The 16701-nt window shown below is 35.9% G+C and overlaps 1 protein-coding gene, 1 long non-coding RNA gene and 3 pseudogenes across 3 annotated transcripts; 2 read left to right on the forward strand and 3 right to left on the reverse strand.

Moving 5' to 3' along the window:
- The first annotated feature begins 263 nt into the window (after positions 1 to 263).
- Positions 264 to 5572, forward strand: LOC120139501 (annotated as a pseudogene).
- Positions 5573 to 6083: 511 nt separating this feature from the next.
- On the reverse strand, positions 6084 to 6966 carry LOC120139542 (annotated as a pseudogene).
- Positions 6967 to 10312: 3346 nt separating this feature from the next.
- On the forward strand, positions 10313 to 11750 carry LOC120139543 (ran GTPase-activating protein 1-like). Of its 2 annotated transcripts, none has more exons than XM_039154723.1 (2): positions 10313 to 10512; positions 10571 to 11750. In XM_039154723.1, the coding sequence occupies exons 1-2, from the start codon at positions 10328 to 10330 to the stop codon at positions 10803 to 10805; spliced, it is 420 nt and encodes a 139-aa protein (XP_039010654.1). In that variant the 5' UTR covers positions 10313 to 10327; the 3' UTR covers positions 10806 to 11750. The 2 variants fall into 2 exon arrangements, with proteins under 2 accessions (XP_039010654.1, XP_039010652.1); XM_039154721.1 differs by having other exon boundaries at positions 10313 to 10491; positions 10523 to 11750.
- Positions 11751 to 12877: 1127 nt separating this feature from the next.
- Positions 12878 to 14370, reverse strand: LOC120139517. Its single transcript, XR_005517650.1, has 2 exons — positions 14261 to 14370; positions 12878 to 13221 (listed from the first exon to the last, which is right to left on the reverse strand). It is a non-coding gene; the product is annotated as an uncharacterized LOC120139517 (long non-coding RNA).
- A 289-nt stretch (positions 14371 to 14659) lies between these two features.
- LOC120139515 lies at positions 14660 to 16576 on the reverse strand (annotated as a pseudogene).
- Between the last annotated feature and the right edge of the window lie 125 nt (positions 16577 to 16701).

Here is a 16701-nt window from a genome sequence, read left to right on the forward strand (position 1 = left end):
ACTATCGCGACGAGTATCACTTTCTAATCTATACCAACCCACTATTTATTAAACTTATACCTATCTCCACTTTAATTAGAACGAGTAGATGTGGAATATGAGAAATTATCCGTTCATCCCTAACAGTCCCTCTCCTCATCTGGGGAAAATCTATGGAAACCCACAATTAAAGGGTACTAGCAATCATCCAACCCTATACTTCCACTTTACGTCGCCTTCACTCCCCTCTTTCAATTGGTTCGTGTAAACATGCGAAGCAGCTGTCGTGAGTCGATCCCAGCTATGATACTTCCCGAGCACGGCTCTTTCGATCACCCACACGCTTCTCTCAAGTCGTTGGAACCACGAGCGCACGCTCCACCGTACACCTGTAAGATAAGGTAGAGGGAGAGAAAACGAAAAAAAAATATGAGAGGAAAAAACAACCAACATAATTTATATATAGAGAGAGAAAAAGAGACTCAGACAAATATCTGATATTGAACCGGCGAAGGTAAGGAGCTGAGAAATCTCTCTTTTCCTTGTTCCTTTTTTACGTTTTGATTTGGTTTAGGGTTCTAATTTTTTAGATCGAGGAGGGGTTTCGTTATTTAGATTTGTTGTGTTTATCTTGGATTTGGTGGTTGAAAACTTGGGGGAATCTCAAGTTTGGAGGTGAAATTAGGTTTTGGAGCGATGGTCAAACCCTAGTTTGGATTGTTCGGAAAAGTTGATTCTTTTTTCGTCTGGAGCCTGGAAAAGGAGAATTAGGGTTTCCAACCCTAATATATGTATGGCTTCGGGAACGGTATTGGAGAAGGAAAAGATGGTGAAAACAGAGAGAGACGAGGTACATGGAGAACAAGGTTACACCAGGAAGCGTTTAAGGGTCCCAAGAAAAACAATCTTCTGGACACTACCGCTAACATCACCACCAAGGATGGCAACGATGGCAACAACACGAACAACGTCGTCAACAACAACAGCAATATCGTCAACAACAGCAACATCGTCAACAAACAACGACAAAGCAACAGCAACGTCATTAATAACGAGGACAACAATGAAAACAACAGCTGTAGCACTGCTGTGAACAACAGTATTGTCACCACAATCGCTTCCTCTACAATTGTGCACAACGAGGACGACACAAATTACAAGAACATAGTACAGTGATGACAAGAACAACAACTCTGCTGAAGCACTAGCTCAGCCTCTTCCTTTAGAGCATAGTGATTCAGCTCACCAACAGCCTGCACCCCGTTTAGATACTTCTGTGTCCGGTGACTCTTCAAGTTCTAAGAAGCAGCATGTTGTGGTTGACAATGGAGCCGTGAAGCCGAATTCAGAAAAACAGGGTGAAGATCAATTTGGCTTCAAGGTCGAAGCATGAGATGTGGGAACTGAGGAGGAAGTTGGAGAGTGAACTTGATTTGGTGAGGATTTGGTGAAGAGGATTGAAGTTGAAGTAGAGCAGATCAGTAATTCACATATTCCCGTGAATGACAGCGTTGATTATGGATTCAGGACGGTTCAACAAGAGGGACTTCAGTCGGCATTCCTTGGGAACCTGTCAAGCATCTAAGGCCTAAATGGGAAGAAGCAAGAAGGAGTTGAATTAAATCTTGGCTTGGTATGGGTAACAAGTGCTTTAAGAGCTGTAGCTCTTGCTGGAAAGACTAATGAAGCATAAGCATGGTTGGGTCTTTAATGCCCTGTTGATGTCAAAGGTTTGGGTTTGCATGATTACTATACTATTATTAAGCATCCTATGGATTTGGGTACTGTGAAATCAAGGCTTAACAATAAACTGGTACAAGTCGCCTAGAGAGTTTGCAGAGGATGTGAGACTAACATTTCTCAATGCTATGACATACAATCCTGAGGGACAAGATGTTCATATTATGGCAGAGCAGTTGTCACAGATATTGAGGACAATGGGCTGCTATAGAGGCAGATTATATTCGAGATATGAGACTTGCAATGGAATATGAAGCTAGTCTTGCTATGCCAACTCCAAGAAAGACACCTCCAATGCTACCCCCACCACTTGATATGAGAAGGATCCGGATAGACCAAAGTCAATGAGGGTCCTGAAGATCTGAGGCCAAAACTCATTGCTACTACTCCTTCAGGTAGGATACCTACTCCAAAAAAACCTAAGGCAAAGGATCCGTATAAGGGATATGACTTACGAAGAGAAGCAGAAGCTTAGCACCAATCTTCAGAGTTTGCCTTCAGAGAAGCTGGACAACATCGTACAGATTATTAAAAAAGGAATTCGACTTTCTTCCAACATGATGATGAAATTGAGGTTGACATTGACAGTGTGGATGAGCTCTTGGGAGCTAGATAGATTTATTACCAACTACAAGAAAAGCTTAAGCAAAAACAAGAGAAAGCTGAACTTGCCATTCAAGCTAGAGAAAAGCTGAACAGACTGTACAAGAGAAGGTAAAGCTTTTTTGTCATAGTTTATAAAAATAATTTTACCAAGAGTTCTGAATGCTTTATTTTATTTTGTTGCAGACTCCAATGCCTGTTTGGTTGAAGTGCCAAAGGAAGCCAGAATTAGTAAGTTCCATACATAGGACTGATGGTATTTGGTTGTCTCATGCTTGGTTGGACTGATAACTAAAATTTTCTTGCTTCTATCTACAGATATGAAGAATATTAACATCAACTGTTGAAGTGGGGAAACATGGAGATATGCTAGAAGGTCAAGTAGTTCGAGTAGCTCTAGCAGTGATTCCGGGTCTTCATCAAGGGTAGTGTGATTTGTTTCTAACTAGATTTATTTGATTGGGTCTCTCTTGTTTAACATATTATAATTTTGTTGCAGATTCTGATAGTGAAAGTTCCTCGGCATCTAAATCTGATGATGGACATTCACCAAGGTCTTGAATTTGTTTCATTCAGGTATGGTGAAATGTTCCTGCCTTACAAAAATTATTGATTTGGTTCTTCGAAATTCCTTGGATTATTTACTTGTCTTCAGTGGCAGCTTCTGCAGTAGTATTGTGCAGATTTTGTTTATATTGTGGTTCATTTGAATAGTTTGAAGTCACATTTGATGAAAATGGTGGTAACATCCGCGGATGCATTACTTTTAAGTGAGAACATGAATTGAATTTTGGCCAAGTAAAGAATTCTGATTCTTGGGATCCCCGAGGCAACTCTTTAGCAAGGCTTCAACTGAAGGCTTAATATCAAATCTTGAGGAGGAGGGAAATTGTGGCATCAAAATTGTGGCTAAAAGGGTAGGTTCTTTCTCAAAAGAGGCAGCTTCTCAGTTACTCCCCTTCCTATTTGAAATTATGGTAGCTTATCAATTACCCTAAACTCTAGATTCTAAACCCTGAATCAACAGTCTTGATCTCAATATATTTGGGGCCAGCTACAAGAATAAAGACACAGAAAATTTTGCTTGGGATTACTTACACTAATCCTCCAATAGTTATACCAATCATTGTCCTCTTGACGTTCCAATAATTTCATATTATTTTTGTCACCTCTACCCATTCTGTTTTGGGTCTGCTTCATCTTTTGGCAGAATTCTTTTAATAGGTGCATCCCTTGATCTCTCTTGTTGTTAGATCACTGTAAGTGGTTTTCTCTCAACTTATCTCTATAAGGGCTATCCCAAGTCCCAACTTAGAGACGAATGACCTCGTTGTAGTATTGTTCCTAGTCTAACAACACCTAATATTAACATTCTTTTTACAGTCTTTTGTATCTTATTTCTTGTTAGCTTAAGTACAAACACTTCATATGTTGTAGCAAACATGTCTGGTAGTTGTCCTGTAGGAATTTTCATTCGAACTCAGGGAGAACTCAAATTGATCCTTTGCACACCCCTATATAATTGAAACTCATCCGTCAATCTAATCTAAGTTCTGACATTCCTAACTATTCTCTCGTAAGTATTATAAAACTATATAACATCGTGACAGGATTTTTTTGTTGCAAGACCATTAAATGCATGTACTGTAGGTACTCATCATATGCGATTCTTTAAAGAATCGTGTGTAACTCAATTCATAAAATTCTACCCTCTCAGCAAGTTGTCACGAGATGAATGCTTCTGGTGTTCATCGTTGTTGCATGAATGAAACCTAATGGTTTAACACAACCATAGCATTTTGTTTAAGTGGTGCTTGATAACCCTTTCTTAAATTTTATAGTATGATTCTTTGTTTTGTTTCTCTACAATTTGGAGGATTCTTATACAAGAAAATGGAACAGAAACAATTTGTTAGCCTTGTATGTCTTGGCATGTTAATATTCCTTGTGATATGTGGGTATAATGGAAAATGATGAATAATTATCTGGTTGCAAAGGCTCCCCCCCAACAAAAAAAAAAACTATTTTAATTTGGCGAAAACAATGGATGAAATGAGTTTGCATCTCTTGAAAAGCAGAACTGTTTCATATTATTGTGACTTTTATGGCTGGGATACTGCTGAAATTGTATTGATTGAAATCAACGGTGATAGAAAACTTCATTTACTGTTGGAAAGATTATGCTTGAAATTCTTGGTGATTTTGTTTCTAGATGATTTGTTATTGATATATCTGGACCTTGCTGAATAATGAGTCAACCATGTCTTATCAACTGTCTACTAATTCTGGTCTAGTTTGCGGTGTATGCTGTTCTGACTTTTTTGTTTATGATTAGTTGGTCTGAGAACAACTATGCATAGCCCTGGGTTTGGTGTACCATCATACTGCAACCATAAATGAAAAAAAACATATGTTTTCATAAGTTGTATCCTTTTGTTTCTTGTGGGCATACAAAAGTGAGTTGAAAACTTAAAAGTATTCTAATAATTGACCTTGCCTAGAAAATCAATGAAATCCAGCATCCCCACTAGTACGAGTGTATGACATTGTTCTGTTGGGAGCAGATTCTCTTAAGATCCTTTTTCGTAAAGAAACATACTCCTGTCATTTCTGTTGTTCTGTTCATGTTTTGGGGTGAGTGCATGTTATCGAGTGTTGAGCTGCTGTCCTAACAAGAACTAATCACCTAGAAATCAGAATTTCTGCACAATAGAACATATTGTCCATTAATTGAGCATTTATGATTTTGATGTGATTTAGTTGTGCTGTTGCTGCGCTTTGTCATGATGAAGATGGTCAAGGAAACTGATGCTACAAATGTTGGTACTTTTCCTCTTGGTTTTATGCATGCTTAAAGTGTTGTTAGGATGCTGGACAAAGTCCGGTGAATCTGTACATGCTAAAATGCTAAGATGGAGATGGTGTTATATGGATGCTTTTCTGAATTCCAACTAATGATGCAGTTGGGTTATTTTACTAATATGTGGGTTCTTCCATGCTTTGCAGTGGGCTAAGAATTTAGAGTAGGGTGCTGATCCATTTCGATCATGAAGCTTTGCAGATTCTGTTTATGATTTTTTGAAGTGCATTAGGTCTACTATCTTGTATATATGGGTAGATGTGTCAAATGCTTAGGAGAATTTGTTTTTTTTATCGTGTAGCAACTGTACTAACATCTGCTAATGCTGGTGAAGCTAATAGTTTTAGGGAATGTAGTTATTTATAAGTGGTGGAGATTCAGGATTCATGTTATACGGAAAATGGCGTTGTAATTGTCATATTGCTTGCATGACATAATCTGCGAAAAACTGATTTATTACTGGTGATTGCTTATCTTGGCAGTTGGGCTCTTTTCATCTTCATAAGCAGCAGCTTCATCTCCAGCAATTAGTCGATTATGAATTTAGTATTATTGGATTGTAGTTTAACTTCAAGCAGGAATCCAAATATTCAAATAATTTGGAATATACTTGAATTTGTAGTGAGAATTTGCTCCTTTGCAAGGTTCGTTTGTGCTCGTGATTTTGCAGAAAGTGGAGTGGATTTTTGGCAAATGGTATATAATTTGAGTCATAGTTGGAAATCGAAATTAAAGAAATTGAAACAAAGTAATCAATACAGTACACAAACACAAAAATTGGAAAAGAATGTTCGTACTTGTCTATACAAAACAGTCCAACTAAGTCATTGGAGCAAAGCTGGAAACACTAGCAAGGATTGAAATAAGTAGACAAAATGAAACATCAACCAAAAGTTAAGATAAATACAACTTGTCCTCCGCTTAGCATTTGCCTTTTCTGCTTCAAAAATTCTAAACTAAAACTTCATTTTCACACTAATTTAGTGTGAAGCCCTACAGTAATAAAATGAATGAAAGAAAGAGCAAGAAACAGCCATGATTGAGCAATGCGATGAGAAGCACTCAGATCGGCAGAATCCGGCCCCACCCCCAGTGTTCCAGTTGACTCAGAAATGCTTGCATTGTTCACTGTCTTGCTGCATTTCAATATCAATCGAATCAGTATCCGGAAAGAACCCATCAATTTTGCAATTCACCGGGAAAAAAGCATTACCTGGAAGGGAACTTGCAATTGCCATAGCCTGAACAAAATATACATGTACAAATGAAAGGGTTTAATGGTGACTATGAAATCACTAATGACCAAAATTTGAAAGAAAAATAACTCACTGGGGTCTAAAGAAGTGAGGGCGGCATTGTTGGAGAAGGAGCAAGCATCGTCTGTCATGCCGTTCTTCAAGTAGTAGTCATTGAAGGCATAAGACGCCGTTTTCTGGACATCAGTTGGGTCATAACAGGGCCGCCTTGCTGGATCGGGTTGCAGTTCGCTCCGCCTTGACTGCACGCCCAATCGAGCGCTCCCTGCAGCGCCGTGTCCTCCGCGTTGTTCTTTGCTACGCACCAAAGCTCCGTGACCACCGTTCCGCCCGTCGAACGCGGCAGCGACACGAAAAAACAAGACATAGGATTAGAAAAGGAAGAGATTTGGGGACATGGTAAGATGGTTCTGGAATGAGTATCGAATTATACGGGATAGTATTAATGTTAAATACTGAAAAGGGGATGGGTGGCAAAGTTACCGTTGGGAATTCTAAGGAAAATTAGAAGAAAGAAGGCGAAGAGAGGGAGATTTGGGGTTACGAAAGAGTAAAGTTATTGAGTCGATTATGGTTTTTAATCAGTAACTATTTTTTAAATAAAAATTAAGTAATCATTAATAGTATCAAATTTTGATAATATTAACATATATCGTGTTTCTTAATCAATTAACCTTACATTTTTGGATAATAAACTTCATTCATAATAAAAAAAATTAATTACCTAACAATTGAAAACTTAAAAGGACTGCTACTCTTAAGTCAACCAGCATGTGTTTTTTTCCTGAAATAACTCAACATGCATATAAACAGACTAAAATTATTATTTTAAGAAAACCAATATTATTTAAAAGATCATTAGTAGTAGTGAGGATCAAAATACTAAAATTCATTCACAATAAAATCTCAATTGCATAACAGTCAAAACCTTAAAGATTCTTATATGATTCATCCTTAGCTTGAAAATTATGATTACTAAATGGAAAATTAAAGCAAAAGTATTTTAAATCTAGACTTGGATTAACCATGCACTTAGCAAGTTTAGATATGTTGGTGATTTTTCTTAAAGCTTTTAAGAGGAGAGTGTCTTAATTGAGCATATTGCTTGGATTATATTGGTTAGAGTCAACATATACATGTTTTCTTTTATTTATTGATTATAAGATTATATCATAATACATTGTATCTTAGCCCTATGTTGCGCTCTATTAATAAATTAATCATTTTATAAATAATTAAAAGAGGATGCTAAATAGATAATAATTCTTTAATGATATTTTAATAAAAAATCATAAAGCTTGATAAAAAAAAATAGTGGCAATTGTTTCTAAGTTAACTTTAGGTGTCTAAAGAATTTTTTACTAAAAATAAATATCTTACGTTCCTGATATTACGCTTTTAGATGTTTAGATTATAACGTCGGTTAATAACGTTATGTAACATGTATCATAATTATATTTTAAAAAATAAAAATATTCTTTAAAAACATTTAAAAAAAATATTCCTTTCTTCCCTCTCCTTTCCCGAATTCCCTTCCCTATCGTCCGCTTTTGTCCTAATTTTTCCTTTTAAATTCCCATTAAATTTAGAATTAACAATTTAGGGATTTAAGTAGTTAAGAGTTTTGAGTAACGACAAGGACAATGATCCATAGTTAAGCTTTAACAAGTTGATAGTTTACGGCGGTGTAGATAATAACCGAAACGATGATTGAAAATAGATTTGAAATTAAAGATTTTTAGTTTTTTTTAAAAGAGATTTAGAGGTTGTTTGATAAATAAAATGATTAAGCGTTGAATGATTCAATGATTTAATAATTTAAATATTTGTATAAATTGACTTGAATGTGACTGTTATTTGATAATGGTTCTGAATGTACAATCTGAATTATTAAATTTTCATTTTTACCTTATATTGATTTATTATATTATAAGATGATTGTTTAATAAGACAACATGTGAGAAAATATGTATTATGGTAAATATAGGTGCTTAATGATTCAGAATGTATTTTAATACTGAATCATCAACAGTATTTTGCTATTTCATTCAGCATAGTCTTCGTTAAGAGGTGAGAATCAAACACGTTGCATTCAGCGCTGAATGATTTCATTTAACAGTAAACAACGACCCCTTAGAGTTTTTTAAAAATAAATTATAATTTTAAAATAAATTTTAAAATTTTATAAGCATGACATAAATTAAATATTAATTAAATTTAAGATAAATAATAAATTTAAAATATAACAGAAAAAGATTAATAATTATTTAATTTAAAAAACTTTAAATATTTAAAATTAATTTAAAATTTAATTTTAAACACTTATTTTTATATTAAACTATAACAAAAACAACGCTGAATGATTTCATTTAACAGTAAACAAACGACCCCTTAGAGTTTTTTAAAATAAATTATAATTTTAAAATAATTTTTAAATTTTATAAGCATGACATAAATTAAATATTAATTAAATTTAAGATAAATAATAAATTTAAAAATATAACAGAAAAAATATTAAATAATTATTTTAATTTAAAAAACTTTAAATATTTAAAATTAATTTAAAATTTAATTTAAACACTTATTTTTATATTAAACTATAACAAAAACAATCTTAATTTTTTTAATCTTCCTTTTTTTTTCTTCAAATCCTTTTAGTTGATACCCACAAAATTAAGGAGCTGTAAAAGCTTTAGTGACGAAATTGTAAATACTGTGTCCCGTCTCGTGTACTCTGAGTTCTGATTCCCCCAATTGTGTTTCTCTTATCAGAATTTTGATTAACAACACTCTTTCCCAAACAAAATTTCACCTCCATCCCCATGGCCTCCCCCAGTGATTCCAGATCAACCTCAACCAGACCCCAACGAAAACCCTAACGCCACAGGAATCGCCTAAAGCCTTAGATCCAGAAACCCTTCAACCCAGGACAAACCCGATGATCAAGAAGATCGAAACGGAGAGGAAGCTAACGCAGACGACCCAGATTTGTCTGTTCCTTCATCTCCACCCAACGCTGACATCCAAGTCACCACCCCCACTGGTTTTCGCCGTGGCGGGGGTCCTAAACGGAAGAAGGCGGCCACGAAACGACGCCTTCAGGAGAAGAAGGCTCAGAAGAAACTGGAGATACTGAGTGAAGTCCTAAAGCCATTCCGTTTGTCCCCAACAAAACCCTAGATTTTTCGTCGCACGAAAAGCTCATGAAGCGACTCGGGTTGTGGGATTTTGTTCATTTGGAATTCGACAGAGAACTTCGAGTCGATCTGATCGCGCAGTTAATAGCTACTTACAACTCGCAATATCGTGGTAGCTACGTTAATGGGTGGCGCATTGGGGTCAACCGGGCCGACTTAGCCCGTGCTTTGAAGTTGTCTGTGAAGAAGGATAGGGATAGCACCGTTGATATTGAAGAGTCAAAGGAATCGGTAGACTTTCTTGAGGAATTGGTGTCAAATTGGGTGCTTTTGCACGAGGATACGTGGATGATGCCACTGGAGGTATTGAACTGGACCAAAATGATAAAAGAAGGACATTTTGAGAAGGTAGATTGGGCTGGTATGGTTTGGTTTATGGTGGAAAAGCTCACGGCCGCTCCTAATTTAAAGAATTGTTACTATGCCTCGCATATGCAATGTTTGATAAAATTCAGAAGGAAGAGCTGCTGCTGGAGAAACCAGAACAGGAGGTTTATGACGCTAATGAGGAAGAGGAAGAACATAATATTCCTGGGGTTTCAAGATGATTGATGATTTGGTTAATGAATCTCACGGGGAATCACAGTTGGAGGAGCATAATATTGAGTTGAGTCTTGGTGGGCAGAATAATTTGATGAATAAGGAAGGTGTTCGAAAGGAGGCTGGTGGCCAGGATAATTTGATTAGTAAGGATGGTGTTGGAAACGAGGCTGTTGTTGTGGATGAGGATGTCAAGAACACGAAAAAGGAGAGGAAGTAGAGATGGCAGAGGAGAGGAGGGAGGAAAAGAAGAGGAGCAGGATGAACAAGATGAACAAGAGGAGCAGCATGAAGAACAAGATGAACAAGAGGAGCAGCATGAAGAACAAGAGGAGCAGTATGAACACAGATGAACAAGAAGAGCAGGATGAAGAACAAGATGAGTATGAGGACAACCATGGAGAAGGCTTTCCTATTTCACCAAAAGGTGACAATTTGGATCCAACAAATCTTCTTGAAGGAATGGAAACTGCCGATCTCCCTTTTGCAACTGGTTGCACATTCACGATAATTCTCAGAGAATTTCTTGTCTCTAGGGTCAATGCGCAGACAGTTCCCGCTGTCTCGTCCTTTCTCGTAATGCTAACAAGAGAGGCTGATGACGAAATGATATTTCCCATAATTCTTTGAAGTAAACAATAAGAGGTTGAATTGATGGCAATGGGATAAGTCATCTGAATTTGATATGTGCATGGTCAAATGCAGCATCTGATGGAGAAAGCTAGAATGTTGTATGCTGCAAAAGACAAGCTTGTGGAGATTCCAGTATGCACCAACAAGTGATGCTCCATGAGCTGCAACGAAGGGATAGCGTTATCGAGCATTTGCAAAAGGCCAAGTTTGAAGAACAGCAGAAGAGGCAGATGGAGGTTTATAGGCTAGAGCGGGAGCTCTATTTGATGGAAAATCTATTAAATGGATACAGAAAGGCTTTGAAGGAAACAAACAGAGCTTTTGCGGAATATCGAGCATGTTATTCCCTGCCTGATGAGCCACTTTACAAGGATGTTAGTGGGTCTGGGGATTAGTTCTGAGCGCTAGGGAAATAGAAAAGCAGCAACTGAAACAAGAAGAAGAGAGAGCTTAATAGACTGTTAATTGAGAATAAGATTAAGGGTTTTGAAGCTGGGTGGATAGGAAATTTGATGCCCACAAGGATGCAGTTTCTTTTCTGAATAACAAATTGGTTGATGCTGAGAATGAAGTTAAACTTCTTAAAGAGCTTTCCAACAGAAGGTTTCAGGTACTCCAGAATGTGTTCCAAATGAAATTGAAATGTCTAGTCAGTAAGTTATGTCCAGTAAGTTTTATGTCAAGCAGAACTACTCTTATATGTTAAACAATATGCATCATGTGCAGCATCTGCGTATAGAGTCCTTTGTTCTAGTTGGAAAGTTAGTAGCAACAGATGGTTTAGCTTCTTGGATTTTTTTGTGGTTCACAACATTTGGAGGTCCATACTTGATTCTGATTTACCTGTTTTACTTTAGGACTTTCTTGGAATATGCATTCTGGGAAATGGTTGCTTCAATCTATATCTCTTTATGGTACAAGTTAGATCAGGACTTTTGCTGGATTTTATTTTCTGTTATGAATGAGTTGTTGTGCTAGCAAGTCAAGTCAACAATGAGGATATAGAGTCGATAAGTTGGGCAGACATGGTTTTAAAAGTTCTATTTTTCCTTTTTTGATTAGGAGATTTCTAATAATTATGGAAATAGATTCAGTTCTAGTTTTTTAGCAGGGGGCAAATCTTTTGGACCTTAGTCTAGCTGATTTGAGTCGAGGAAACTACTGAAATTGAAGTTAGAATATGAATTGTAGTTGATTGGAATTGGACAAATTGTGCAACAACTTAAGGTCAGTTTAGCATTGTTGTTGAAAAGAAATTTGATTTTGTAGAAGTTTTGAGTTGGAACAAGTGTGATAGAAAAATATGGTTTTGAAATTTAACAAGTGGTTGGCATTGCTGTGAAAAGTGTTGTAACTTGTAAGTGATTTAAATGTCGAAAAGTTATCTGTTTAAAATAATAGAAGTGTAGATATGTGAGGACAATAGAGCTATTAGTTGTAAGTTTATGACTTCAAAAGCTTTATCAACAGAAACTCTAAAGAGAGATATAAACCCAAAGCTTGATTAAAAATAGGGATGCATACGGTTCACTTGGTGAGTGCGTAGAGGAAGATGCTGGAACCAACAGTTGGAGTAAATGTTTCTTTTGACTAAATTTCATGTATTAGACTTGCTTGCTTCAACTCACACATAAGACTATATCCTCATGAGTTGAATTGAGCACTACTCGATGCTAAGTTGTTTTTTCAGTATTAATTTGTCTTGATCTCAGTCATAAATCTAAATTCTATCTTGAAAATAATATAACAAATTTCATCCTTTGATTTACCATGATTAATTAAGTCTAGTTATGTCCTATCAAAAAAAAATTAAGTCTAGTTATGAGGCAAATTTAAGCTTGTTGGGGTTGCACCATCATAATAGCAATAATGCATGACTATCAACACCATTTATATTTCTTGAAATAGCTTTGTCTGGCATCCATGTTCGATACATATCCTAACATGAATATGAGAATACAATCCTTCAAATACCTTGCAAACACATGAAAAAAATTCAAGAAAAAAAATTGAAACATAATGCATCTAGCACTAATACCCAAATTTGAGTAACAATGTAACATTGCAGATCATCAATAAACCAAGCAGATGAGCTTGGCAAAGATATTTCCAATATCCAAACGGATAATGTCACAAAAATATAACATCAGTTATTCAAGTGCTTGAGAATATATATCAGATCCCAACTGTAAGAGGGTATGCTACATGAACTCTATAGATGTAATGAGAGTAACCAAATACACCTAGTCATGCTTCTTAAGCTTGAACTGTCCCTTGGGGATCTTGCTCAGAACACCAGAATCCAACTTTTTATAGTGATTTTGAAGCTTTTCAAACATATTGTAAACAAAGCCATCTATTTGCTCGTCATGTCTCTCATACAGGACTGGTAATGTATGGGCTGCAACAAAACCTGAAAAGCAAAATAGAAACGTGTATGGTTAAAAAACCTGAGAAACAAGAAGGCAGAGGTGTATTTTGCGATAGTTAAAAAAACCGAAGCGGTCGGAATGGTGAGACCCTAAAGTAACCAGTTCAACTGGTCCAATCGGTTGAACTAGTCGAACCAAATCGCTTCAGTAATATATATCTATTTATACATACATTGTCCATGTCAGTAATATTGAATGTACACAGCAAAAAAGAGGAAAATAAATCGGAAAGCTAAAGAATGAAAAGGTAATCTGAGCGGAACTTGTAACTTGAAAATTGATAGAGCCAACAGATACACATAACTGTACATTCACATCAACTAATGTCTGATAGGCATAATTGCACCAGTTGTCATTGTATAATTAGATGGAATAACTTGATTGACACAAATAAAAAGTTTAATGTTGGAATTCCCACTTTGAAAAAAATTCAAATATGCCGCGAACTCTAAGAATAACAACCATTTGTTTAACCATTGAGGTCGCTTGGTTCGTGCCTAAATGTTTGAAGCAATACTTATTTTAGATCAAAATTTTTAATGCAACAAAGAGAAAAGGCAAGTGATTGCTCAATGCATACAGCTATCAGACAAGGTCATGTTCATGTCCACCAAGATAAATCAGCTTGTAAATGCAGCTAGATAATCAGTTTGCAGGCATTGATACACACTAAATTAGTTGAACTGACGAACCAAAGGATGGTAACTTAAATAAGTGTGGTGTAGGCAACCTGTGTTGCTGCTACTCTTCAATTTCCTGAAATTACCTGAGTCCGATACATTTTCAGACAAGGTGCAAGGATATAAACCCCCAAGGACCCTCCAAATATACAGGAAAACTAAGAAAGAATTGAACATATCCGTGTTGGACACATACCCATATCCCAGAGTCAGACCCAAGTCTCGAGTAACAGAGCACACAACCACACATCAGACTATTACATGCTCTCTTCCCCCCCCCCCTTTTTTAAATGGAACTAATGTGCTACTAATGGAAGATAAATTTAATAAAATTTCATACAAATGTACAAAACAGTCAAAAATTGCACCAGCTTCCAATAACAGCAGCAGCCCACAAGCTTACCGCAACCGGACAGATTTTGATCATTAATAATTCACTCCTGCAAATAGAGTTTGAAAGAGGAAACATGGTAGGAATGAAGATTCAAGAAATGTTGTTCTCCCACATACTGTGATTGCAATCAAGGTTGACAATATTCTTTAGAAGTCTAAAACATTACAATTTTTTCGGCCTTTTGGACCAAATATGCTGAAACTTGATTTTCAAACTTTTTCTTGGATAAAGTCTCTGAAGGCGCAAGCATTTGGAAAATGTTACTAATGGCCATTTATTGATATATTTCACTTTATATTTTTAAGATTAGCAATCAATAACAACTTTACGACCAAGTATATAAGAAAGTACTTCACAATAAGTAGAATGCATAAAGAAATTGAGCACAACTTATTTTCCTCCTGCATTAACGACACATGATTTAAGAGCTTGCTGAATATTTTCTAGAAATATATGCCAGAAATTTTAAAAGTTATATGGACGAGCAAGGAACATTTACTCTGCAAGCATATGTTGTTAAGGGAAGAGTACTAGGAAAATATCAAGAACCTACCACAAGAAATTGTTTCAGGCTTCCTCGACACCAACATCCTGCAGAAACTGTAAGTCCCGGCTCACCTCAGCACCAGCTGACCTACCATGCTGACAAATAATTCGTCGTGCAATACAAGGCGTGGCACTTGAGAAGATGACCTATTTCCATTAAGTAATTTACTATAAAAATCCCGCAATTCTATCAGCAGCACAAATAGTACTTAAACCTTGAAGAGCAACGAATAAAAGGAAATAAAAACAGCAGATAAGCGTATAGCTATTTTTGTTACCTGTTAAGAAAACCTGAGGCGTTTGACCAAACAAATTGAGCAAGCATGCCAAGAACCAAAGCTAAGCATAGAAGGGTCAAGAAATGGTGATTATGCCACTCAAATAGAACCCGTATTGCTGTTGCACCAGCTAAAACACTGGCCGAGATCTTCTTGTTCCTCCATAGCAGAACATCAGCAGCTTCACAATTTACAGTAACAACATTTATCAAAACAGGTGGTTTTCAGCAATTTCAAGAAAGAGTAGAAAGTCATACATTTTCCACCCCCCAAAATATGGTGGACAGGCCTCTCACGTCCAAAAAGCCGGTGAAGCTAGATACAACTGAGTTTGATTTCTCTTCCTCAAAAAATGACACAGATTTCTGCTTAGAAACGCTATCAGCAACGGTCTCCAACAGATTGCTCAAAAGGTCCTCTGATGTTATTTTCTCAGGCATTATTCTTGTGCTTCAAGAGAACAGACAATTATTCTCCAAGAATAAAGATAACAGCCCTGAAAACTCATCAATATTCTAAAATCTCACATAATTTTTAAGTTTTTTTTTTGTTAGTAGACACACATAAACAGTCAACTGAAATATAAGAAACAATTTCTAGTAATTTGGGGTAGCTAGACGATTCGAATATTGTATCCCTCATGAGATATTTATAAGATTAATTCATTTTTCACCGCTGCAAAATGTGATTCTTTATGTTTCTTTCCTTGGAAACCTATGTATCATTTCCCATCAAGAGTTGACAATTTCGATTGTTATAAACAGCAACTACACAATGATACTATAGAACAGCTTCAAGAAACCTAAATCCAACACTTGGTCGGTCCTATTACAAGAAAACTATGGTTGCTAATTGCTAAAGATAATATTAAAGCAGACTAAGCAGAATAAATGATGATTGAAAAATTATCATGTTTCAATTTTTAGCTAAACATTTAAAGTTCTAACCAGTATGGTTATTATATCCATGGACACTGGATAAGATAATTTCTTATAAAATTGTTATTAAAGAACTTTTTTCTCTGTGTGAAAAAGATACTGAAATATTTGAACTGAGTTTCAATACATGAACTTCACCAAAATAAAACGAAAAGGAAAAAGGAAATAAAGCAAACAAAAAATTAGTATCTTCAAAGTCGCAGAAATTTGCTACTGCGATTGAAAAACAAGATCCTAAGAAATATCCAAGTTAAAGGAAGGGAAGACAGCCAAGGCAAGGACTCAAGCAAGCAAGATAAATCCAAGAACCAAACAAAACCAACAACAACTAAGAAAAAAAAAACAAACCCATACTTTAAAACTAAGAACTTTACTAGAATCAAATATAAGAAAGGGAAAACTGTGATGAAAGAATTGCAGTTCCTGCAGAAAATATCTCCATTTGTTAAGAAATAAAATTAAAAAAGGAAGACGAGGGATGCAAAAGAGAACAAACCAGGGAAAGAGAAACAGAGAGAGGCTGGTGATGTGTTTGAGAGGACAGAAGGGTTATAATACTGATTACCGACAGACATGAAATGAATGAAGAATTTAGGAATCAAATGCTATAAATTATTTAGCTTTT

The sequence above is a fragment of the Hibiscus syriacus genome, unplaced genomic scaffold (assembly GCF_006381635.1).
Source record: "Hibiscus syriacus cultivar Baekdansim isolate YM2019G1 unplaced genomic scaffold, ASM638163v2 tig00110761_pilon, whole genome shotgun sequence".
Classification (NCBI taxonomy): Eukaryota; Viridiplantae; Streptophyta; class Magnoliopsida; order Malvales; family Malvaceae; genus Hibiscus; species Hibiscus syriacus.